The sequence below is a fragment of the Lotus japonicus genome, chromosome 6, assembly GCF_012489685.1.
Source record: "Lotus japonicus ecotype B-129 chromosome 6, LjGifu_v1.2".
Lineage (NCBI taxonomy): Eukaryota > Viridiplantae > Streptophyta > Magnoliopsida > Fabales > Fabaceae > Lotus > Lotus japonicus.
In genome coordinates, this window is record NC_080046.1 from 30001986 (window position 1) to 30026972 (window position 24987).

The 24987-nt window shown below is 37.0% G+C and overlaps 4 protein-coding genes across 10 annotated transcripts; 3 read left to right on the forward strand and 1 right to left on the reverse strand.

Moving 5' to 3' along the window:
- Positions 1-334: 334 nt before the first annotated feature.
- On the reverse strand, positions 335-1599 carry LOC130722004 (uncharacterized). The gene is made up of 2 exons (XM_057572595.1): positions 1447-1599; positions 335-391 (listed from the first exon to the last, which is right to left on the reverse strand). The coding sequence occupies exons 1-2, from the start codon at positions 1597-1599 to the stop codon at positions 335-337; spliced, it is 210 nt and encodes a 69-aa protein (XP_057428578.1).
- Positions 1600-3934: 2335 nt separating this feature from the next.
- Positions 3935-10075, forward strand: LOC130723872 (glucan endo-1,3-beta-glucosidase 9). Of its 4 annotated transcripts, XR_009014378.1 has the most exons (5): positions 3935-4404; positions 6392-7492; positions 8927-8973; positions 9044-9108; positions 9226-10074. XR_009014378.1 is itself a non-coding variant. In XM_057575014.1 (3 exons), exons 1-2 carry the CDS (start codon positions 4061-4063, stop codon positions 7488-7490), a joined length of 1443 nt encoding a protein of 480 aa, XP_057430997.1. In that variant the 5' UTR covers positions 3935-4060; the 3' UTR covers positions 7491-7492; positions 7573-7671. The 4 variants fall into 4 exon arrangements, 2 of the variants coding, with proteins under 2 accessions (XP_057430997.1, XP_057430996.1); XR_009014377.1 differs by having other exon boundaries at positions 8927-9108; positions 9226-10075; XM_057575014.1 differs by lacking the exons at positions 8927-8973; positions 9044-9108; positions 9226-10074 and adding an exon at positions 7573-7671.
- A 2757-nt stretch (positions 10076-12832) lies between these two features.
- Positions 12833-16645, forward strand: LOC130723871 (transcription initiation factor TFIID subunit 15b). Of its 2 annotated transcripts, XR_009014376.1 has the most exons (7): positions 12834-13251; positions 13341-13443; positions 13549-14251; positions 14504-14654; positions 14739-14814; positions 16046-16242; positions 16359-16645. XR_009014376.1 is itself a non-coding variant. In XM_057575012.1 (6 exons), the coding sequence occupies exons 1-6, from the start codon at positions 12903-12905 to the stop codon at positions 16149-16151; spliced, it is 1488 nt and encodes a 495-aa protein (XP_057430995.1). In that variant the 5' UTR covers positions 12833-12902; the 3' UTR covers positions 16152-16645. The 2 variants fall into 2 exon arrangements, 1 of the variants encoding a protein (XP_057430995.1); XM_057575012.1 differs by having other exon boundaries at positions 12833-13251; positions 16046-16645.
- Positions 16646-20768: 4123 nt separating this feature from the next.
- On the forward strand, positions 20769-24719 carry LOC130723873 (protein DOUBLE-STRAND BREAK FORMATION). 3 transcript variants are annotated; one of them, XM_057575016.1, is made up of 6 exons: positions 20775-21670; positions 21745-21952; positions 22116-22259; positions 22541-22685; positions 23616-23816; positions 24451-24719. In XM_057575016.1, exons 1-5 carry the CDS (start codon positions 21621-21623, stop codon positions 23792-23794), a joined length of 726 nt encoding a protein of 241 aa, XP_057430999.1. In that variant the 5' UTR covers positions 20775-21620; the 3' UTR covers positions 23795-23816; positions 24451-24719. The 3 variants fall into 3 exon arrangements, with proteins under 3 accessions (XP_057431000.1, XP_057430999.1, XP_057430998.1); XM_057575017.1 differs by lacking the exon at positions 24451-24719 and having other exon boundaries at positions 20769-21670; positions 23621-23786; XM_057575015.1 differs by lacking the exon at positions 24451-24719 and having other exon boundaries at positions 20778-21670; positions 23616-24093.
- The last annotated feature ends 268 nt before the right edge of the window (positions 24720-24987 follow it).

Consider the following 24987-nt stretch of genomic DNA (forward strand, 5'->3'; position numbering starts at 1 on the left):
TATGATTCATTTAAACACCCTACCCCACCACTTTTTTATTTCATATTTTTATTTAATTTTATATTTTTGTTTTTATGATTACATAAAATTACAATTATCGATTTAAATTAAATTAAAACAATAAACACTTAACAATTTAATTTTTTTTAAATATAGACTATAATTTATTTTATTTTCTTAACTTAAAATGCAAGACAACAAACTAAGCACACAATAATTTATTTTATTTTCTTAACTTAAAATGCAAGACAACAAACTAAAAGTACACAACACACAAATAACGTAATTAGTACGATACAAATCATCTTCAATGAGGAAACATTCCAAACTTTGCTCAGATGTGCTTCACTAGATCTGCTTGCAGTTCGTGATGAACATTTGGATCACACAACTCGGATCTAGCACGCACATGATTTGCAAAAGCGGGTAACACCTCGGTTGAGTATGGTTGTGGTGTATTAGATCCAATTTCCCCAGATTGCTCAAAATCGGTCCAACGTTGAGAATATGTATCTCGTTCATCCCCAACAATCATATTATGTAATATGATGCATGACCTCATAATGATACCCAAATCAGCTATGTCCCACAAGCGAATTGGTTCACGAATGATTTTAAAACGAGCTTGAAGCACTCCAAATGCACGTTCGATGTCCTTCCGACATCCCTCCTGATATTTTGCAAATAACTTATGGGGTTCACTTTGAGGAAGTCTAATCGATTTGACGAAAGTTGGATAAGAAGGGTAGATACCATCAGCTAGATAGTATGTCATATTATAGGGACATTGATTCACAAAGAAATTCACAATTGGAGTCTTTCCCTGTTCCACGTCATCAAACACTGGTGACCGATCTAGAACGTTTATGTCGTTCAACGTTCCCGGACATCCAAAAAAGGCATGCCAGATCCATAAATCATGAGATGCAACTGCTTCAAGAATAACTGTTGTGGTTCCCTTATCCCCTCTAATAAATTGACCTTCTCATGCTTTAGGACAATTTTTCCACTCCCAGTGCATGCAGTCAATACTCCCAATCATGCCTGAGAACCCCCGCATTTCACTAACATGTAGTATTCTTTGCAGGTCATCTTGGGTTGGTGCTCTCAGGTACTCTTGCTCATACAATCGTATGATTCTTTACAGAATCTACGTAAACACTCCAATGTTGTAGTACCTCCTATTTTAATGTACTCATCGACCGCATCTGCTGCCACACCATATGCTAACATTCGCATTGCTGTGGTACATTTTGCTAAGGGTGATATACCTTCTTTATTGGCTGCATCAACTCGCTGGGTGAAGTAGTTATCACTACTTGAAAGTTCCCCAACGATTCGAAGGAAAACATGTTTTTGCATCCGGTACCGACGACGAAACATTGCATCGTCGTATGTAGGCTCATTGGCAAAGTAGTTGTCAACTAGCCTTTGGTTTGCCGCTGCATGATCTCTACTGAGATATTTTCTACTACGAGGTGCCCTATCTTCCAATATTTTGTTTCGACGCTCTCTAAATCGGTTGAGTATATAAGTTTCTTCAATTTCACAATTTTGAACGTATGTTGCGAGATCAAAAGGATTTTCTGATGGATCCATTTGTTGTGAAATTTGAAGTAGATTGGAAGAGATTTGAGATATTGATACATCAATGGATCTATGAGTCCATATATATACGTACATTGAATGGTGGACACTGGCGGATTCGAAATATGTTATCAACTAGAGTTAATTATCGGAAAATGACTAGATTCGAATTGAGTGGTACATATTCAAACACAGTTACCCATACATTAAAGCCAAACACTACTGACTTGACACCACTGACATATTATTAAAGCAAACACTACAGACTTGACACCACTAGCGGATTCTAAATAAGTTATCAACTAGAGTTAATTATCGGAAAAGGACTAGATTCGAATTGAGTGGTACATATTCAAACACAGTTACCCATACATTAAAGCCAAACACTACTGACTTGACACCACTGACAAATTATTAAAGCAAACACTACAGTTAAAGCAAACACTACAGACTTGACACCATTGACAAATTATTAAAGCAAACACTACAGACTTGACACCATTGACAAGTTTGATCGAATACAGACAAATACTCGATTGAAATTAATTTCCAAATAGCTCTTGGGACAACTGCTTCAACAGCTCTTTCTTACGGTCATCAAGATGCTCTTCGGAACTTAGCTTTAGATACAAATTGATTTTCTTAGTATGAGTCTTGTCTTTCATCAATTGGTTAGTCTCTTGTTGCACCGATGCTATCTTCTCCAATCGTTCAAACTCTTTCTTCTTGAATTGTTTGAATTCAGCCTAATCTTTGTCCACCTCCTCCAAGACAGCTTCTCTACTTTTCTTTTTACTCTTTTTTTTAGCTGCCTTCCTACCCATTGGATGAGGAATTGATCCTATAGAGTTTGAGCCACATGCATCACTCTCGTGAGATCACTTAGATCCACTACTTCCTGAGCCACCATTTCCTCCTACTTGACTACAAAAACGTGGTTAATCACGGAGAGTGTGCCATTCTTCCATCAAATTAAATTGAACATTCTTCCCACTTACGAATAATTCCTGCGCTTTTGCCAAAACATCATTCTCCGACCAACCGCTTCCTTGCTCACGCTTAGCGCCATCATAAGCGCCAATCCATTTGCCCAGTATTTTGTTCATATAATTCCAACGGTTTCGGCATGCAACTCCATCGCGCGGAGGATCGAATGAGCAATGCTCATTACAATACTCAGCAATATCTCTCCAAAATGTTTCTCCTTTCTGGTTTTTTCCGACAACACTGCTTGTTCCATATTTAATCCACCCAATAATTAGCACCAAATTTTGTGCAGTGTTCCATGCTGGTGACGGGATTTTCTTACTCTTAGGAGTTGAATCCTCTTGATTTGGAGTGACTTCATTAGCAGCTGTCATGCCACCAAGAGTCATTTGTGTTGAAAATTCGGGAAATTTAGGTGCATCAACACTCGAAAAATTTTCATTCACCATTGGCATATAAGATGGATATCTCATAGATCCATAAGATGGATGAAAGGATGACTGGTTGAAATTTGGTGCAAAACCAAAATTATGTATGTTTTGAGGACGTTGGTTGGAAAATTGATTTGGATCTTGATAATTGTTGGGATTTTGAGGACGTTGGTTGGGAAATTGATTTGGATCTTGATAATTGTTGGGATTTTAGTAGTTAAATGGGTAGTTAGAAGAATTCTGGGTGTTGAAATGGTAATTGTTGGAATCCATTTCAAAACAAAGGCTAATAGAAAGATAATAAGATGGTGAAAAACTTGGTTTTTTTTCTGTGTCCAAATCAAACGAACCAAGTCTCTATTTATAGAGGAAAAAAATCATGAATTTTGGTTAAAAAAATTTTTCCATTAAATTTTTTTTTCGATGAAATAATTAAGTTCAAAAGATAAAAATGATAAAAATCCAGCGACCCAATCAAAGCCAGCCACGTGTCACACTCAAAGATTTCCGTCAATTTTTCTCTCCTCCTTCTGGCTCCCACGCGCCTTGTCTGCGTGTGGAGAGCACGCGCCTGTCGTTCCCCAATCTGAAGTCACCACGTGGCAGCCGGCTCCCCTCTCAACATTGTTGACTCCTCTCAACACTTCTCTCCTCCACCTCATCTTCAACAAACCTCAATCAACCACGACACACCCTCAACAAAATTCAACCCCCCTCTAAACAAACCATTGTATTTGGTAAGTGTGTAGTTGAATGTGGGATCTACCAGAAAAACTTTTAAGAGTTTTTAGGTTGTAATAAAAAATTAGTAAAATGATTTAGATGATGTGACACTATGAGGAATTGTAAATAATGAAATGTAAATACTCTAGTGAGTGTGATGGATAAAGATGCTCTTATCAGGTTAGCTTCAAAGCCTCAAACAAAATGTTGCTACTGAGTACTGACTCAAAGATTTCACTTTTACACCTTTCCCCTCCTTTCCCAACATTCATCAAAACTCAGAACTCAGAACCAACGCATCCACACACCTCACTGTCTCTCTTAACTCCCAAATGCCCACCATTTCTCACTTCGTCACATTCACCTTCCTAACCATTTCCACCATGGCCTGTGCAGCTCAAGCTGTGGGTGTGAACTGGGGCACCGAGGCTTCTCACCCTCTACCAGCCCCCAAAGTTGTGAAGCTCTTGAAATCCAACAACATCAACAAAGTTAAGCTCTTTGATGCCAACTCTAGTGTTCTTCTAGCTCTTTCTGGGTCTAATGTTGCTGTCACTGTGGGTATTCCTAACATTTTGCTCAGAAGCTTGAACTCTTCCAAGAAGGCTGCGGATAGTTGGGTACATGATAATGTAACCCGCTATGTTTCCAATGGGGGAAGTGTAGCTCGAATTGAGTATGTCAAATTTCTTGCTTTTCTATGTTGCCCCTTTTCTTAATTTGCTCAACTTTTCCTCCATTTTGCAGTCTTATTCTAGTTAATACTTTCCTTTTTTATAAGTAGTTTGGTTCTCAATTCATGGTTATGGTTGCCTGTTTGACTTTTGATTTTGATTTTGTTTTAGTTGACTTAAAATCCTGAACATTCTATCATTCTAAAGGGTGGTTTTCAATTTCATATTTGTTATTCTGGCCCTTTATGACGTCATGATGAGTGAAACAAGAATTAGTGAGTGTGTGATGAAGTTTTGTAAATTTATAGAGAACAACGCCATAGGTGTCAAACAGTTGAACAGTTTCTCAATAACCATATGATTTTTCATAGCTTAAATTAAGAACATGAAAATAGACAAATGGAGAATGCTATAACATGTACTTGAAACATGTACTAGGAAGAAAATAAGATCATGCCAGCCAGGTTTCTTGAATTTGCTTCTTTCATTAAGCCTACATATTGCTCACCCTCCTTTTTCTGCACTAGCTCCCTTGATTCACTACATATTGCAACTTGAATTGGGTGATGTGCTCTGTAAATAAAATTGTCAAAACTCAAAAGTATCTTGCTAGTCCATAAAAGGAGATAGAAACAGGTTGAGAGATCCTATATGTTACTTATATTGCATTTCTTTGAAGAGTGTATATTTGAACAAAATAACATTACTACTTTCTCAGGATTGCATACTATGAGCATGAAATGCTGGTTTGCAAACTTGAGAATACTGATGCTGAGGGCTGACTCAGCCCTTGAGCAAGTGAAGTCCCTGCCCCAAAAAGTATTTTTAGTTGGTAATATTCTCTCATTAGAAGTAAAGATTTACCTTTTAAAAAATAAGCTCCTTATCTTAAGTCTTAACTAACTCTTTTATTAGTTGACTTCTTTTATCCTATTAACCTTAGTTAAAGTTCATATATTCAATTATTTAATATTATAAACATTAGAATATATGAAAGTCTACAAAACATTGATTATTATCTAATTGTTCAGCACCTATTAAAGACAGGTTAGCGTTAGTGATGCTTTCAAATGCTGTCTTTCTGCTTTCTAAATTCCAATATAAACCAATCTCCTTTACATGGTACCTAATTTTACATCTCGAAAAGCCAAAAATATCAATTTCAAAGTAAAATATAATAGTTTTATTAAAATTATTTTAATAAATTTGAAAAGGTCTTATCTTAGAATTCATTCTGGGTCTAGATATGCTGCTGCTGTAAATGTGTAGTTTCTTTTCTGCCTAAATAATTTACAAACATGTGCCGGCAGCCTTGGCATAAAAACTTGATTTGTTTTTAGGCTGTTTCAATTGTACCCATCTCTTACTTTCTCTGTTTCCATCAAATTAATTTTTCTCTAGGCTTCGGTGATACACTTTTAAGGGCTACGCTAAAAAGCAATTTTATAACATAATCTATTATCTATGGTTCTTCCCCTGTAGTTGTAAAACAAGCATATAACCCTTCATTTTGTCTTCATAACTGCTTCATATTTGAATTCGGAAGGGGGTGCAATTTATATAAGGAAACAAACAAAAATGCTAATTGGTGCAAACAACTTTAGTGTGAACTGAATGAAAGAGAACATGGCTTTTGTCTAGGATTGTGTAACTGTTTTTATCATCTCTGCCCATGTATGTTTTCCAATATTTGATAGATTTTCAATTTTGTCATGATATTTTGGCATGAAGTCTTTCATAGTAAACAGATCAGAATGGTAAGACGGTCTGTCTCATCTTTGTCTTTGTTAAGAGTTTAATCAGCTAACAGATCAGAACAAGCTATTGAAGAAATTCCTCTAGGTGGCATGCTTTGGCAGTTTGGCTAGATCAACTGAGCTGCACTCTTGATTTTTTTTTTTTCTTTAATTGAATTCAAAGTTGAAACAACTGGCTATCTCTCTGAAGTATGATTCACTCCCCATATGGTTCTAAAAATTAATTGTGCAGATATGTTGCTGTTGGTGATGAGCCGTTTCTTAAAAGTTATGGTGAACAGTTTCATCCCTTTGTAATTGGAGCTGCTATGAACATTCAATCAGCTTTAAAGAGAGCTAAACTGGACAGCAGAGTGAAAGTAGTGGTTCCATGTAGCTTTGACAGTTTCGAGTCAGGATCGAACCTCTCCTCAGAAGTGCATTTCAGGCCTGACCTCAACAAAACCATGATTCAGCTCCTTTCATTTCTTGACAAGCACGGATCCCCTTTCTTTGTGACCATTTCTCCATTCATAACCTTCCTTCAAACCAAAAACACCTCACTGGACTTTTTCCTCTTTAAAGAAACTGCACGCCCTCGTAATTTCAGCCATAAAACATACAAAAATAGCTTCGACTTGAGTTACGATACAGTGGTTGCTGCATTATCAGAAGTTGGATTTCCTAGCATGGACGTTGTTGTGGCGAAGATTGGTTGGCCGACGGATGGATCTGCCAATGCAAGCTCATACCTAGCAGAAACATTCATGAAAGGCCTGATAAACCATCTTCATAGAAGCTCGGGGACCCCGCTCAGGCCGCATCAGCAACCGCCCGAAACATACATTTTAAGCCTTCTTGACGAGGACGAAAGGAGCATTGCTGCCGGAAACTTTGAGAGGCATTGGGGATTGTTCACTTTTGATGGCCAAGCAAAGTACCATGTGGACCTTGGCCAGGGCTCAAAGAGTCTTGTGAATGCTCAAAATGTTGAGTATCTTTCCTCTAAGTGGTGTGTTGTGAACAACAACAAAGACTTGTCTAATGCAACTGCAAGCGCTTCAGAAGCTTGTGCAAATGCTGATTGTACTGCTCTATCTCCTGGTGGATCTTGTTTTAACATCAGCTGGCCTAGTAACATATCATATGCTTTTAACAGTTATTATCAGCAGCATGATCAAACAGCAGAAAGCTGTGACTTTGGCGGTCTTGGTTTAATCACCACCGTTGATCCGTCCATGGATCGTTGCAGGTTTCCGATTGAGATTCGCACTTCACAAGCTGAATCTAGCAGGGTGTGCAGCTTCCAGTGGATGATTTTACTTGTAACAACCTTCTTGGCAGTTAGGTAAAGGTGAGGATATTTTTACAGTAGATGTCTATTGTTGAATTAAAATGGTTATCACTTTTTTCTCAGGTAATTTATTCATGCAGGTTAGGTATTCAGGAATTAGGATGTAACTTTGGTTTCCCTGTTTCATGGTTATTCACCGCATACATTTCTAGTTAATCAATTGCATGTGGTTGATATGAGATGGCCATCTCCTGAAATTGAGTGATAATCATCACAATCAGTCACAAATGTTCATGATTGACAATAGATATATAGATGTGAGTATGATCGTGCACTAGCTAGTGCCCCCAATGTAGAGGCGAGGGTATGTCATGACGGCCAATATATTTATTTAGAAAAGAATTTTTTTTTGGTGGAAGCTGTTTTATTTTTTAATATCTACTTTGAGTGTCATTGAACCAGTGAAACTTGAGAGTCACTATAGGAACTTGAAAACTTCTCTTTCCATGAGATAGAGCTTGAGCTTTTTCCTTCTTCCAGACACATTTTTTACAAAATAAAAAATTTAGGTTTTTGATTTATCCATGGTGGTGGTAGGTAACCAAGATGCTTATCAAAGCTTTATACCGCGTTTACCCTCAAAGCAATTTAAGCTATGGCGGATATCAATTGGGTGGTTCTTGCAATCGAAAGTGTTTGTGGGTTGTGAGGAATGTGAAAGGAGAAGGAGAGTGTTGTTGTGAGAGTCATGGAGGCATAGAGCAGTGGCATTAAGAGAAGAGGATCTGGAGGCAATTGAAGGGGCAAAGGCACATTAAAAAGTAAGCATGAAAGGCAGCAAGTGAAACTTTTGAAAGTGAGTAGATGGGTTTTTACTATTTTAGTGTTACAGGTTGTGTGGTCGGCTTGATTTGGGTGCCATAGGGTGTCCACCCCCAACCTGAGAACAGAACCGAATCACCTTGTGTCCAACTAAATAAACCCAAATCAACACGCCAGCTCGAGTCCAACATGTATGTTAGAAATCACATGGATTTCTTCAATGGGATACCAAACATAGCGAAAGGGAGAATAGGGAAATTGATTCCAATATTCATTCATTATTAAATTTGATAGTAAAATATTACAATGGGTTTCCTATTTAAACTAGAATTCTAATATCTCCCCGCAAGCTGGAAGTGGTAAGAATTAACACTACCAGCTTGAAAACATAACTACTCAAAAACAAAGCAAAGCTAAAAACAACAACAAAAAGAATAAAAGCACAGGATATGCAACAAGGCAAAAACAATCAGCACTTTTGGACAATTTCAGTCCTAACTCAAGACCTTGAGAAGCACCCAATTCTGAAATCTGAACAAGGTTCTGTAGCATATTCAATCTCTAATGAACTGAGAATCCAAGCTGATGACCACCCTGTAGCTTCTGATAAGCCACTAAAAAAAACTTCTGCATTTTCTTCTTCAAATTCTGAATCACAGAAAATCTCTATAGGAACATGCTGATGAAGGCTTCTAGCTTAATTGGAGTAGCAAGATCTTGTAAGTACTGAATCAGTCTCTCCCTTAGAAAAGATGATCTTATTTTAATGCCTTTGAGTTTGCTATTCAGTCCCTTCTTGCAGCTCTTGGAACTCAAGCTCTCATATAGACAAGAACTGAAGAACTTGTCAATTTGTGAGCAATTCTTGACACATGTCTGGTTTCTCTGATAAAAGCTTGATTCAGCAAGCATGCTATCATCTTCATGACCATATCTATAATTGACTCCCACAACTTTCCTTTTCTTCTCAGGTATACCAAGCTGTATTTCCACTGATGCAAATATATTTCCCTACTAGTAATCAGCTTGATCAAATCACAAATTAATTTCCATGCCATCCAAAACCACAACATGTCAACTACTGCAACAACATCAGCATCCTTGCACACAATGAAAATGGGTTGAATTTGAAGAAAAGAGCCTTGGAAGAAGGTCTTTGTATGAAGCAATATGAAGACTTCAAGAACATGTCTAGTAAAATTCAACTTGATAGTGAATGAATTTGATATATTAATCTCACACTTCAATTGATCAAAACGATGGTGTCTTTTGTGGAAGAATGAACTTGCAGTGAACAAAGACATAGTCTATACCATTCTTAACCCCAATTCTATCAGCTCTTTTCTTTGAAACCTTTTTACAAACAGCTTGTCTACAACTTCTGGATTCACCAGGATCAAGTGGAATTTTCCTAAACTGATTTCCTATCTGGGAATCATTTCCACAAACACCTTTTGAGCAACACAAGAATCCATCAAGATCAAACTGAATATTTGCTATCTCTGAGGATTTTTCACAAAAAACATGTGAACAATCCCAAAATCCTCCAGGATCAAATGAAAGTTTCTTAGGAAGATTTACTATCTCAGAGTAATTTCCACAAACACTTGGTGTGCGAAAACAAGGACCATCAATCTCAAGCAACAAGTTCGAATCATTCTTCCAATCAAAAGAGATATTCAATAATCCTAGCCAAGACAATTGAAATTCTTTGAATGAAAGAAGGATTTGAATTACCTCTGTGATCAAATTCTTCATGAGACACGAATCTGCTTCAAGATTGATCGCACCCTCACTGAAATCTCCAAAAACATAAGCATTGGTGGCAGGTTTCCATGCCGGAAATTGAACATCTCGATCGACAAAGAAGGAAAGATGTGAAACAGAAGAAGATGCTACAGCAGGATCGGTGGTTGGCGCAGAATCAGAAGCAATGGCTTCGAACACAAACGAATTCATCGACGACGAACACGAACAAGACAATTCATTGGACGCCGAAGATGAAGATGAATCTGGATTAAGCTACGAATCCAGTAGCAATGAAGAACCAAAGAAACCCTTGCTGAAAGTGCCGAAACTGAAAGGTTCAATCGCCGGTTTCCACGCCGGAATCTTGATTTCTCGATCAGCGAAGAAAGAAACAGGCAAATGATCAAGAATCTTCTCAGAAATCGATTCATCTATGGCAGAATCAAAGCACGCAGATGAAAGAGGAACTGGAGGATGCAAGGCATAATCCTCATCTTGAACCTTCACGAATGATTCTTGCACCATGAGAGAATCAGAAGCCATGGCCATCGAATCAGAGAACGTTGAACACGAACCAGAGCTCATGACTGAATCAGAGAACAGCGAAAGAGAAGATGAACCTGTGGTGATGTCTCCAAAATCAGCGATCAAATCAGAGAAATTGAAGGAAGATAATCTCGCAGTGGTGCTGCCGCGGCAGCGCTTGAAGCCACGGCGAGCAGGTCGAAGGAAGCGCTCGTAACTCGGCGACGGCGGCGACGGAAGTGGCGGTGAGCTCCATTGGAGCTCTGATACCATGTTAGAAATCACATGGATTTCTTCAATGGGATCCCAAACATAGCGAAATGGAGAGTAGAGAAATTGATTCCAATATTCATTCATTATCAAATTTGATAGTAAAATATTACAATGGGTTTCCTATTTATACTAGAATTCTAATAATGTACTTGTTCAATTTGTTTACGGATTTACTAATTGGTCCACCTCCACAACAAAAATCACCCCGTCTACTACACATACCTTTGATAATGAGCAAATTATATCATCAACACTCGTAGCCCTATTGCCCTCCTTACTCCCTCCTCCTTCAAGCTTTTATTAAACACCTCCCCACGATATGTAGAGACAATACCTCCTTTTCTAGAAGGAGTTCTAACACTTTGTTTGGTAGAGAAGAGAGAGATAGAGAAAAGAGAGTAGAGAAGAGAGAAGTTGAGTAGAGAGAAATATGTGAGAAATATAGTAGATTTATAGGTTGTTTGGTATGATAAAAAGAGAAGAGAGATAGAGAAGAGAGAGACCCCTAACTACCCTAACACTCCGTTTGGTAGAGAAGAGAGAGATAGAGAAGAGAGAGTAGAGAAGAGAGAAGTTGAGTAGAGAGAAATATGTGAGAAATAGAGTAGATTTAGAGGTTGTTTGGTATGATAGAGATAAGGGAGAGGGGGAAGAGAAATAATGAGGTGGAAGAGAGAAAAAAAGTTAACTTTTCATTAAAATATTTTTTTAATGTCAGAATGCAAATAGTGGCGGTTCTAAACCGCCACTAAAAACAAGAAACGGAAAATGAAAAGTAAAAGTGGTGTCAGAATGCAGATAGTGGCGGTTTTAACCGCCACTAAATGCACAGAATAAAAAAAAGGAGGAGCAGCCATCATTTCTCTTCGCAAAACGCGAAGAGAACAAAAAGGTGAAAATCTCCACCCTCTATCTCTCTCTTTGCTACAGTGCTCATGTACCAAACAAAGGTACTTCTCCAATCTCTCTCCTATCTCTCTCTCCCCTCAATCTCTTCTCTATTTCTATGCTACCAAACATAGTGTAAATCAAGCCTTCACTCATCTCTCTTCAATCTCTCTTCAATTTGGCCACCACTTTTTCTCCCCTCTATCTCCACCCTCTCACCTACCAAACACACACTTCATCATTCCTCCCCCTAACTCTCTCTTCTCCATCTCTCTCTATCCAAACCTCACTCTACCAAACAAAGTGTAAGTCTTGGACCATATAGAAAAATTTTCAAGTCTTCTTCCTCATACAAAAATGGGTTCAGATCACATTCCTTAAACACATGATCAAACTATCAAACTTGCCACATCCATAACATATACTCCCTTCGTCCTTAATTATAAGCTAAAGTTGTAAAAATCACGCTTATTAAGAAAGTCTTAATTGATGCATTGGTTTTCAAAAAAAAGGTACAACTTTCCATGTCTACCCCTATTTAAGATAACACTTTTTAATCATTATACTACTAATAGTGCTCCACTACCAATAAATGCAAGGATAAATATGGAAAGAAATATTAGCTTTTACAACTTTAGCTTATATTTAGTGACAAAACATAAGTCTCAACTTTAACTTATAATTAGGGACGAAGCAAGTATATTACTGAAGCGTTCACATCTCACTCTCATAAGTAGTGTGTAAAGTTTAGTATTCTATTTCTTTCTGTTCATTTGTTTGTTATTTAATTGAGTTTGGTCAGTGGAAGGTTCGTTTATGTAATTGGGGTGAGGATTGGTAGCATGTAGGCTTCATTTGTTTGTTATTTTTACTGGGGTCTGTATTTTTTTCTTTTGTTCTTTTATTCTTTGCTCTTTGTATTATGGGTTGAGTACCCCTTGTACTCTCAATAATGCATTTCTTTGCCGATAAAAAAAAAAGAGATTAGAAGGGAATATAGTAGTTATTTTTTTGTGAAAAGTATTTGCAATGATGCACATTTTATTGTTTACTCGAATTAAAAGGCCCATAAAGAGTTGGGCTAACCTTAAGGCCTCGAGTACTGCCTAGTCCATTTCACTGTACTCTCCATTCTTTACATTACTCTGCAATCTTCTAGATTGCCAAAAAAATATCAGTTATCTTTTCTCTCTTGCGAACCCTAGATCGAATCATGTCAGGAGGGTACGGTCAAGACGGCGGCGCGCCACCGTCCTACGGAGCTAGCGGTGGCTACGGTTCTGCCGGTGGTTACGGAGGCGGTGCCGGTGGAGTTGATGCTTATGGTAGCGGTGGCTACGGAGGAGGAAGCGCTGGTGCTGGTGACGGCAGTGGAGGTTATGGAGCAAAAGGCAGTGGCAACGGAGGATATGGTGGTAGCGATGGTGGAGGTTATGGTGGAAGGAGCGGGTATGGTGGTGGCAACGATGGCGGAGGCTATGGAGGAAGGGGAGGAAGCGGTGGCGGCGGTGGCGGTCGAGGAGGTGGAGGTTACGGTGGTGGAGGTGGATATGGTGGACGAGGTTTGTAGTTTCCTTCAATCAGATTTTCAAATTCTTTGATTCTTTCTCAATTATATCATGTTCTTATTTGATTTGAATTTGAATTTCAGGAGGTGGTAGTGGTTTTCAAGGTGGAGATCGGGGTAGTGGTCGTGGCGGCCGCGGTGGTGGTAGCGGTGGTAGAGACGGAGATTGGCGTTGCCCAAACCAAAGGTTTGTGATTTACTCGTTAGAATATTTTGTTTATTGAATAGTCCATACTATACTGCTATTGAATCTTTCTTTTCTGTATCTGATTCAAATTTTCTTTATATATAGTTGTGGGAACATGAATTTTGCAAGAAGGACTGAATGTAACAAATGCGGTGCTCCATCTCCTACTGGTGGTACTGGCAATGACCGTGGAAGCGGTGGAGGTGGTGGAGGTGGTGGTTATATCAGAGGAGGAAGCGGTGGTGGTGGTGGAGGTGGGGGATATGGGAATAATCGAGGAGGTAGATCAGGGAACTATGATGGAGGCAGAGGTAATGACTACACTAGTGGAAGGGGCAATGATAGTAGAAGTGGAGGGGGCAATAGGGGGAGTTCATTCAGTGGTAGTCAAGGTAGGGATGATGGTGGATATGGTCAAGTTCCTCCTCCTACTGCCCCATCATATGGTGGTGGTGCTGGTGGAAACTACCCACCTTCTTATGGTGGGAATGCAAGCTACGGAACAGATGCAGTTCCTCCACCTACAGGCTATACTGGTGGACCAAATTCATATCCTCCTTCATACGGGGGTAGCGTGGGTGGTTATGGTGGGGATAATCAAGGTGATGCACGGAGTGGTGGTAGGTCTGGGCCTCCAGCTGGTAATCGGGGTGGATTTGGTGTAGCTCCTGCTGAGTCCCCAGCTACGGTGAAGCAGTGTGATGAGAATTGTGGGGATACATGTGACAACTCTAGAATCTACATATCAAACCTACCAACAGATGTGACTATTGAAGAATTGAGGGATCTCTTTGGAGGCATTGGACAAGTAAAGTTCTGATCTGTTGACTTTTGCACAAGCTATATTTCTCAATTTTATGACAGTGCCTCTTCAATAGAACCTCGCATGTTATCATACAAGCATGTTTTTTTGTATCTATATCAGTGCATCATGTTATCTTTACTCTATGCTTAATCATGTTATGCTTGCCTGGAGAAATGTTATCATGCCTCCCTTCTTTGTTAAAATGCAGATTACATGCTAGAGATTTGGTTACATGTTGTGTTTTTAACTGTTTAGGTTGGAAGAATAAAGCAGAAGAGGGGTTATAAAGATCAGTGGCCATGGAACATTAAGATTTACACGGATGAAAATGGAAACAACAAGGGTGACGCTTGCCTTGCTTATGAAGATCCCTCTGCAGCCCATTCTGCTGGCGGTTTTTACAACAGTACTCCATTTAGCTACTTTTCTTGTTTTATTTGTATATGGTTTCTGATATAAAGAGACACTAATCTTGAATCTTCTATTTCAGATTATGATTTGAGGGGTCACAAAATCAGTGTTACTATGGCAGAAAAATCTGCACCAAGGCCTGCATTTAACCAGGGGTATGCATTTAAGATTGAAGATTGTCTGATTCTATTTGTCTGAGTATGAATCCTGTTGAAATATTTAGTGCTGACAGTGGCATATTGTTTATGTTGTGGATTTGGAATAACTTGTGTTATGTTTCATAATAGTTCAAATGTTTAATCCATAAAATTCTATGCATGTTCATTATGATTCTCATTCACTTCAAGAATATATGTGAAATATGGAATATTGAGCTCCTTGCCTTCCAATCAAAAAAAATAATAAAAACAGCGAAATGATTGCTTTCAGATTTGGTTTTTTAGGCTATGTTTGGATTGGTGGTAAGGGGTGGGATGGGATGGGGTGGGACGGAATGTTATTATGTTCCATTGTTTGGGTAGGTTAATGAAGGGTGGGATGGAAAGGAGTAGGATGCATACCATCCAATTCCATTGAATCCCCCCCGTTTTGTTTCCCACCCAAATTGGGGGGTATGGAATGGAACCAAAGCTTCACTCTTTTAAAACATTATAAATTTTGCAGTTTTACCCATTCTATTATCTTATTCCTTGTTCTGCATCTTACACATTCTTCTTAAAAATTGTTCTTTCGTTCTTCACGCAACTGCACCTTGCACAAGTAATTGTTGTGTATTAATTTATTATACTGCATTGTTGTTTTGTGTTTGAACAAGTAAAATCAAAATGGCAGTAGATCATCTTGTTGAAGATGCCCAGTAAAAGCTGAGAATTTCAAACCCCAGGAACAAAAGAGTGAACAGAACATGAACATTTATACCCAGTAGAATATGAAATATATGTGGAAAAGAAGTAACAAGATTATAACAATATGCTGTACGTGGTTACATCTTCATCTTATTAAATCTAGTATACAACTCCATAATCAGCTTTCTAAGTGGATCATACTACACATAATTTAATTTCTGGAGCCGAATGAGTGAGGATATGATTTGATAATTATATTTAAGAAATCATATGCATAAACCAAAATAAAAAATATAAGAAAGGGTAATATAGGAATAAAAAAGTTATAATTCATTTCGTTCCGTCCATTATCCAAACAATGGGGTGGCAACTTTGTTTTGTTTGTACTTTGAATTTTTAACATTTAATTGGTATGCATATTTATTACATATTTGATCATGTATGTCAATTGATTATATTCTGTGTTGGAATATTTCCATGTGAAATTTGTATTATCCTTTTGAAGTTGAAATTGATTATTTACCCTGGTTCTATGTTATAGGGGCAATAGGGGTGGCTACGGTGGAGGTGGAGATAGGCGCCGAGATAATTACAATTCTGGTCCTGATAGGCGTGATTATAGCGGGAATCGTTCACGTCCTTACTAGATGCTTCGACGCTGAAAGTTTTATGTACTATGAACTGTGGTCTGGGGTTTGTTATTTCAGTTGGCTGGTTTCTTGAACTGGATGCAAAGAGGTAGGTTGTTCACTTACTTTGAGCAAGGCCTCTTCGCTCCTTTTTGTTTATAACTAGCTGGTGGGTTTTGTCTTTTAGTCAGAGGGATTAATTAAATCATGTCAATGTTTTTTTAGAGGCAAGTGGATAGTCTCCAAATTTCTTGCTGCTAAGGTAGGTTGATTATTTCAGGTGAGTGCTGCTTTCATGCAAACGTGCTTTATACTTGCTTGGAAATTAAACCATGTGTCATTATGTGGATAATTGGCAAATGCTTGCATCCATGGCTCATACCATGTGGCATGTGGTGCAAGCAATCTATGACATTACTTAATAGAATGTTGCTGGCTTTGAATAGTTGAATGTTCAATGTTTTTTCAGTTATAATACCATGGATCAATAAATCCTAAATTTTGTATTTCAAGTGTCTGTTTTGCCAGGATAGTATTGATTCAGGCTGCTAGTTGCACTTAATTGTCAAGTGTTTATAATCGTTTCTTTACAAGTTTTATATTCTTAGCCAGTTGGAAAGCTAGGCACTGTAATTTAATAAAATTTTGTCGGACTAGCTATGTTTAGATTGATGGAAAGGAATTGAATGGAATCATATTTGGTTCACTGTTTGGACTGTATCAAATGAAGATGGAATGGAACGAGACCATTTTTCGCCATTTCATCATGAAATTATCCAAACAGTGGAATGGTCACTTAATTCTCACTCCATTTTATTGATCCCATTTTATTCCATTCTACTCTTTAAATATCCAAACATACCCTTACATTACTTGATGACTGTTTTGAGAAGTTCAGATTTGAACTGTTTAAACTGCTGCCAAGCAGCTCAAGGTAAAAGCCATGTGATGTCTGTGAGTTTGTTTTGCAAAATGAAAAATCCGATAAGTTCACTAGTGAGATTGATGAAGTTTGAAAGAATAAAAGAAGCGGATTGGATATAAATCGAGGTTCTTTTTAGTTCATTGGTAATTAAAGCTAGCTATTGGAGTTTGCCCTCGGTGTTTAGGACTTTAGGTGGGCTGTACGTGGCTTCGGTTTAGGCTTTCTTTGGCTTTATAGGTGCTTGCAGGTTGATGCCATGAGTGGTTGTGCAATGCTAAGCAGTTGTCGATTGTTGAAGTCTTTAAGATGATTTCATGGGATGAAAATAATTATTTCTTAAATCGTGTGTCGGAGCTTTCTTGACTGTAATATACACGTGGTCTTTGGTTTAACTCATTTTTGTAGCAAATACTAAGGTTGGAAAGAGTAAACATAATTTGGTAATTATCCCTCAGTTTGTATTTAATCATTTGATCAGAACATTTGGAGAACTTCTTATATTAAACCCAAATCTTTATCTGCAATCTAGCATTTGAGAAGTGTAGTGATGGGAAGATTTTTAAGTAGATTGATATAGAAGTATTTTGTAAACTTATTGTACACACGTACGCCAAAGTTTATTCCAAAATTCCAAATAGTTTGACGAGTTGTTCTCGTAAAAAGGCTGAATCAAGTACTTCATAACTTTATGGTGAATTCTTGAATAATGTTTTGTTTACAATTTTTTTACACCTCCACAGACATAAGAAATGAAAAGAGTGAAATAGATGATATGAAATGTGTTTGACAGGAAATGCTGAAGGTGTGTGTGAATCATGACTCGTGAAGTTTCATTCACTTAAAGATGGAACATTGTTTGTCGACACTCCACACTCCCACACCTAGAAGAGAGAGAGAAACATGAGAGATACTATAAGTGATGTAAGGAAGAGAAAGTACGTAGAAAGCATATATCATAGTTGCTTCAAGAAATGTTTGTTAAAAAATGTTTCTAATAACTAGTTCATAAATATTTAAAATTGCGAAGACCTATGAATAGAAACAATGTATATTGAATGTTCTTGATTAAAAAAATCTTTACTAGAAGAGAAATATTTGTGGGGGTGTTCACAACCGAAGCGTGTGTACTTGGTAGTGAGAGTTTTGACTTTTGATAGTCATAGAAGTTTTTTTTGGTTTGAACATAATGTCTGTGCAAAGAGGATATACGTGGTTATAACCAAAGAATATACTCAATATAGCATTAACATTTTGTTGATTAGTTTACGGAAAAGTTAATTTTAAATTCCATAGTTGAGGTTGAAAGTGTTTGACAAAATTACTTGGTGAATAAGTTTAAATTGTAAAATAACATAAAATGACGTACTTGTCTGATTTTTAAGTGGTCGAGCACGACAATGACTATTAAGTAACAAACAACAACGATTAACTGTAGAGGAGATGAAATACCATTATTATGGGTTAGTATGTTTTTTAAAATGTATACATATAGTAGTGATGCAATTTTTTATTAAAATTATTATACATTCAATAAGCTCTGAGTTTCAAGTAGTTTATTTAAAAAGTTTTAATGAAACAAACTCGTGTACCAAATATTTTAAAAGAGTTTTTAAGCTAGTTAAATAAGTTGAGTAATTACATAAGGATAAGTCTTACCAAATAGGCTCAACACTTTTATATACTGGCAGAATGTAGTCTTGATTTATATTAATAAATGGTTAACGAGACTCACTTTAACAATTTTTTTTAAAGGTTTATCGTTCATTGGTTAAAATTCATTTGAGATTCACTACAAATATGAAGTAAATTATAAAAAAAAAATCAATTTAATGGGGCTCATGAATTTCAAGTAGTTAATGAAATAATGTTGAAAATAGATTGTTAAAGTGAGTATTGCTAGCACTCATATTTATTTTATACTTGTTAGGTCTCTTCAATTACAAGCAGCATACAAGTGAACTTTTTTTTTGGTCTGAACACAAGTGAACTTTTCACCCAACTATGCATGAATGTTAAGTCTTTCTAAAAGTGTATATCGTGTTCTCTCAAATGAACACATGATAATGTTAAATGAAATATTGTTAAGTCTTTCTCACTTTATTGTTATTCCAACAACCCATATTTAATTAATACATATAAAGAGAGAGATAAGCAATGACAAATTCAGAAATTGTATGTTGTAAAGATAGCATACATATAGATAAGTTGTATTATAATAAATAAATAAAATTGTGTGGAAAAATAATATAAATAATACATGCAATATAAAGAAAGAATTCTAATTTTCCGATGAAGAAAAGAATATAAAGGAAGAATTATGATATGCAGACATCTCACACATTCTCTTTATTTCTACCTTCTTATTACGTTACATAATGAATTCATTCATTTTTTTTCTATTCCCTTCTCAGTTTGGATGTATTACTAAAAAAAATTGTTAAGGAAACACAATGGGGGGGGGGGGGGATGCCCGAGTGCGCCCGTGCTTGAAGAGATAAAATATTAACATGAGAAAATATGAGGGATTTTCCCACAAGAAATCATGACCCTCTCGGATAATGTAAAATGACACTTGTACTCCACACTAAAAGGATAGAAACTCAATTTAACGGTTAAATCATCTGCTTTTAAGTGTAAAAAGTTGAAAAATGAGAACTACCCATGAGAAAGTTTGGGTTAGATAACCTATCATCCAAACATATTGGGGATAAGTGAGTTGTAAATAAATTAATAAATAAAATATAGAAATTCCAACTCACTTATCTTCAATGTGATTGGATGATGAGTTATTTAACTCAAATTTTCTCATGGGTCATTTAGACAACCCATTTCATTCACATATTGGTCAATTTGTTACGTAGATTTCGAACATTTTATTTTAACGTCCTCATTAGTGTTGGAATTGAAAGTGCAAAGAAAACACTAGAAAAAGCATCCGACGAGATAAATTTTGTTATTTTGTATTCTGATGGAAGCTGGAACCCCCAGGTGAATAGAATGGGGGGCGGAGGTGTAATTCTGGATGAAATTGGCCGCTGGATTTGTGGTTTTGCAGCAAGTTTAGGTGGCGGTGATGCTCTCAAGTCGGAACTCTTGGCAATGAAGAAGGGCCTGACTCATGTTTGAGAGATGGGAATCAAATCTGTTACTTGTTAAACAGATTGCTTGGAAGCTCAACAAATCATTACAAGCAACAGGGACGTGGACAGTTATTGGCACAAAGATGATATTATAGCTATTCGAGCATTGCTAAACAAGGAATGGAGAGTGTCTGTTACTCATGTTCCCCGGGAACGGAACTAGGTTGTCGATGCCCTCGCCAAGCTCGCTGTTAATGAGAATTGGGATTGGAAGCTCTGGTCTCAACCACCACCAACAGTGATATCCCTGCTATGTCAGGCCGTTCTTAGCTAGTTTCTTTTGTTTGTTGTTTTCTTTCCTACTGTAACAAAAAAAACACTAGAAAAAGAATTTGGATTGTGTTATAACTCTAAGAAACGAATATAATTGGTTTGATTTGGGTTTGAGGTGATGTGAATTAATTAACTAAGCAAATTCGAACCAATTAAATTGGTTTAGATCATCGGGTTGATTCAAATCGATGAACATTGTAGGTGATATGGGGGGCTTTAAAAACTATTGAAATGTAGAGGAAGACATATCTGGTGGTGGGTTTCATGTGTGGTGCATGTGTTTTCGGCGAAAATACTTCACACCAACGACCTCTTTTGAAATTCACTAAATATCGACGAAATTCCAGTATAACCTCGAATATTTAGTGCTATATGGTGCAAAACCTTTCCAATGTGGCGCGTATTAGACGTCGTCCTATCTTCAAGCCTTTTTAGGGTTGTAGATCACGTCCTTCGTAGCGCCGAAAAAATCACTAGTTAGAGGATGTACTCTAACTTCGGTGACACCTTAGGCCTTAAGGTTATATTTAAGAAACAAAAGCTATAGAGAGACTTACAATTTCGTCGGACACCTTCCTATGCACATGTTAACGACGATTTTCAACCGTTGCAAATATTTGCGGCGATTTCAGATATTTGTGGTGTTGAAAAACTAGGACTAATATTTGTAAATTGGTATCATTACTCTTTAAGAAGTTAAGGGCTATAAGCTTTGCTCACGTCACAAGTAGGAGGAACGAAGGAAGCTTTCACTAGCATGGCAAATATTCATATAGTGGCTGATTTATGTCTTATTGGTGTGAGAGAGTATACTTGAGAGGGCATGATCATGAATATATTTTTTATTTATAACTACATTTTATGAGGAGTTTACCACATTAGTGAATGACAGTATGACACAACATTTTTCATCTAAAAGTCGAATGCAATGAGTGTATGCGTTATTTCACTTATAAACTATTCATTAGTTTTTTTTTAATGTGAGAGTTCTTTATTTATTTTTTAATTATTACTCACACTTCAAAAATTCCCAAACATTATGCACATATATGGGTCACATGTTTGCTAACTAAAGCCCAACCCTGACCATTTCTAAATTTCAAAAGCGAGTTTCGTTCCCTTAACTGCCAATTCCCTTTCCTTCCCGCCATGTCAGAGCAACAACTCTCCCTCCTTCGCTCCCTAATCCAAACCAGAAGGTTCTCTCTCTCTCTCTCTCTCTCTCTTTCTTCCCCTCTCTCTGTAGCTAACATCTCCATTTCATTTCTCGCAGTTTCGGCAACGCCACGCTTCAATTTCTGGAATCGCTTTTGCTCTCCAAGGACGTGACCTCGTCGATCGAAGTTCGATCCAGCTTGACGCGACTCCTCAGATCTGAATCGCTCTCCGTCATCCGCTCAATCGCCGCAAAAACTCTCCACGAGAAGCTTCTCGTTCTCGAATTCTTCGTCCGCGCTTTCGCTCTCGTTGGAGATCTACAGGTACTTCTTCTCCTGCTTCCGAGTTTCACAAATCCGAAAACGATGTCTTAATTCACATCTCGTGGATCAAAATTTGTTCAAATTAACAATGCACGCTCATCAACGATGTGCTGATTCAATTTTATTCCCCTTTCTTTTGCGTTTTTGAATTCCAATTTTGTAGAGTTGTCTGGCTTTGAGATACGAGGGTTTAGTTCTGCGGGAAATCAAGTCCGCTAGCTGTCAATGGCTACAAGTTTCGCCGGTGGAGTGGTTGCATTTTGTGGAGGACGCGGTGCACAATGGATTTCACGCTGTTGCAGAAAAGGTAATAATCTGCAACTTGAGATCTAACAACTGCTCTGTTTAATTGGAACGGATTTAGCACAGTTTTGAATCCATTTTATAAAATTGTATTGTGTTGATGGTTGATGGTTGACGAAGCTATCAACCTAATTTAGGAGTTTAGTGTGTACTTAATTAATTGGGCTTCCATGAAGATACATTGGCTGATTTAGCTCTAGTTTTTGTCACAATATTTATCTTTCGGTTTGAAATTTGTGTTTGTATACTTTGTTGCGGTATGCTTAATGATTGTTTGGCAATTAGGCATGTGAAAACGCGTTATCGTGCCTTGCGAATAATGATGTTCAAAAGACTAGAAGCGATGCGGATTCTGAAAATCTGAAGGACGTCGTTAGCGAGATTACAAGGCTCAGGAACTGTGCAATGGCCTCAGTTGCTTCACGATCGGGTATCTTCTCAATTCTCATCCATTGCATTGAAGATTCGTGTCATTTCTCTTCTGTGTATTTGAATCTTTAAGGCAATTTTTTATTTAAGTACGTAGGAGCCATTTTCAGACCATGTGAGTTCAAAATCTCAGCTGTTTTTTAGCAGCAACTGTTTGGTCCTATTGCACTTTCCATCACCCATTTTTAAATTTGCATCTGTACTTTAGTATAGTTTCTAATGATTTGTTCTAAACTCAGAAAATATTTTGGTTGCAAATAGGAGCCAAGATTCTGTAGAATTGTGTGATTTATGCTGTAATGTGGTGTTAAAGCAGAATGCCCTGGTCTATAAAGGCATATTTTTGCCCTATAGTTCACTTAGTAATAAGAATTAGGACCGTGTTATAGCTAAGAAGATATTAGGGAAAAAATGACAAATGAAATTGTATTCAATTGATTGAATGAATTCTGTTTACAATGTAATTTATATAGACTAACTAAACTAAGTATACAACTGTTATGAAGACTAACAATACTACGTCAACTGGACCGCCTTGCTGCATTCTTGCTTCTATTTATTTCCTTTGTGTTTGTTCTGTTTTATGTATTATTTTCTTTTCCCAAATTTAAATCTTTTATACACTATTTAGTTTCAATCTTGTAAGTTGGCTGAGATTGTATTTTGAATCAACTTTTCCTTGCCTTTCATTTTTCACTGTTCTTATGTCATTTAGTTACCAGTAATCTGTTGATCCCTGATAATTAGAAATTAAGTCAGCTTCTATCTGTACCTCCTCCTTTTTTGTGTACGCTTGAGTATACAGTGTAAAGTCATACATATCATTGGAAGGGTATATTGGGATACTGCACTTGTCATCTTTTCATATTCATTCCAGAAATGGATTTGTGTTTGTCATTTCATCACTGCTAATGCTTGTTTGTCATATCAGTTCAGATGCAAGCAGTAGAGTACCTAAAAAAGAAAACTAAAGAGCCCCAAAGGTTGGACTTACTCCACAAAGACAAACCATGTCTAGCAAGCACTTCCTTCAGAAATGGAATTAAGAGACAGAATATGCGAAAGTTATATGAAGAAAAAAAGTCTCCTGCAGATCAAGTGATGAATTAGATACACAGCTTCCATATTTGAGGTCAAGTCAATTTCTGACACTGGCTTGTTATTGGTGATCTACTTCATTGTTTAAGCTTGTGAAGTTTTAAATTGCCGTTTGTCTCTACATCTGATTGTTAAATCTTAGACACTAATTGCAAATATGTGTTTCTTGTATCAAAGCCTTACAATTTTTTAGTGATCATGTTAAACCGCCGGTTCAGATTGCATGATCAACTTCAAGGTTTGTAATTACAATTTGATTATACTCTGTTGTTCGATTTTTATATTTCATACATCAGCGCAGCAATTCATTATTTTGACAAGGTCTTCTGATAACAAGGCCTTGTAATGTAAGAGTCTTAAGCATTGTGTCTGAGGAAAACTATACCATTCGCAAATTTAGCATACATTATTATTCGGGTGAAATTACAAAAACTAGTGGAGACTCACTCAGAGCCTGTTTGATCATTTTATTTTATAAACTGTTTTTAGTTTTTAACAAGAGAAAAACTTCTTTAAAAATAATAATATTTGCAATAAATTAACATTATTTAGGAAGTAGTTTTAAACTTTATAATCAATTTTTTTTTTAGGATTTCAAACAATTTTTTTTATGTACTTTGGACCAACCTGTGAACCAGCCTAATTCACTGTCACTCCCACTGTTCTAGATTTTGAAGACCACGCTCGTCTGAAGAATCGAATCTTCCATATCACCGATGCAAGGGAGGGCCATTAATGCTCTGAGCATTGGAGCTTGCGTGTCCTTTTCTTTTCAAGAACGATAAGAGATGTTTGTTTTTCCCATATTCATAGTAACATTGAATAGGAGAATGAAGTAATTTAAATTACTTCCTTCTTTCATCTAAAGAAAAAGAAAGAAATACTTCTGTCGACAGCTACCTTGATGAAAAAAGTCATTGAAGCTTATCTGGATTAGGATGAGAAATGGTACCTAAACTAATAAGGAGGAAGTCATGTACATTTTGGGGACTTTGATTCATTATAGAATTAACTTCTCTCTTAAAGTTTCTCTTGAAAATTTTCTTTGAGGATTTTATAGTGTCATAACTAGTGACTTCTCTTTATTTTGCTTATCAAATTCTTCAAGGATATGTGCTCATCGTCCTTCTTTTATCTAGGGAATTTGGTTTGGCACCCCACCTATTGGGTTTCGCACCCCACTTTATTAAAAACGGGAATTTAAA

Coding starts and splice junctions, on each gene's coding strand:
- LOC130723871 (XM_057575012.1), top strand. CDS start 12,903: ATGTCAGGAGGGTACGGTCAAGACGGCGGCGCGCCACCGTCCTACGGA. Junction 13,252..13,340: donor AGGTGGATATGGTGGACGAG/GTTTGTAGTTTC, acceptor TTTGAATTTCAG/GAGGTGGTAGTGGTTTTCAA. Junction 14,252..14,503: donor TCTTTGGAGGCATTGGACAA/GTAAAGTTCTGA, acceptor TTAACTGTTTAG/GTTGGAAGAATAAAGCAGAA.
- LOC130723873 (XM_057575016.1), top strand. CDS start 21,621: ATGTCAGAGCAACAACTCTCCCTCCTTCGCTCCCTAATCCAAACCAGA. Junction 21,953..22,115: donor CTCTCGTTGGAGATCTACAG/GTACTTCTTCTC, acceptor CCAATTTTGTAG/AGTTGTCTGGCTTTGAGATA. Junction 22,686..23,615: donor CTCAGTTGCTTCACGATCGG/GTATCTTCTCAA, acceptor TTGTCATATCAG/TTCAGATGCAAGCAGTAGAG.
- LOC130723872 (XM_057575013.1), top strand. CDS start 4,061: ATGCCCACCATTTCTCACTTCGTCACATTCACCTTCCTAACCATTTCC. Junction 4,405..6,391: donor GGAAGTGTAGCTCGAATTGA/GTATGTCAAATT, acceptor TTAATTGTGCAG/ATATGTTGCTGTTGGTGATG.
- LOC130722004 (XM_057572595.1), bottom strand. CDS start 1,599: ATGGATCCATCAGAAAATCCTTTTGATCTCGCAACATACGTTCAAAAT. Junction 392..1,446: donor AATATCTCAGTAGAGATCAT/GCAGCGGCAAAC, acceptor GCTAGATCCGAG/TTGTGTGATCCAAATGTTCA.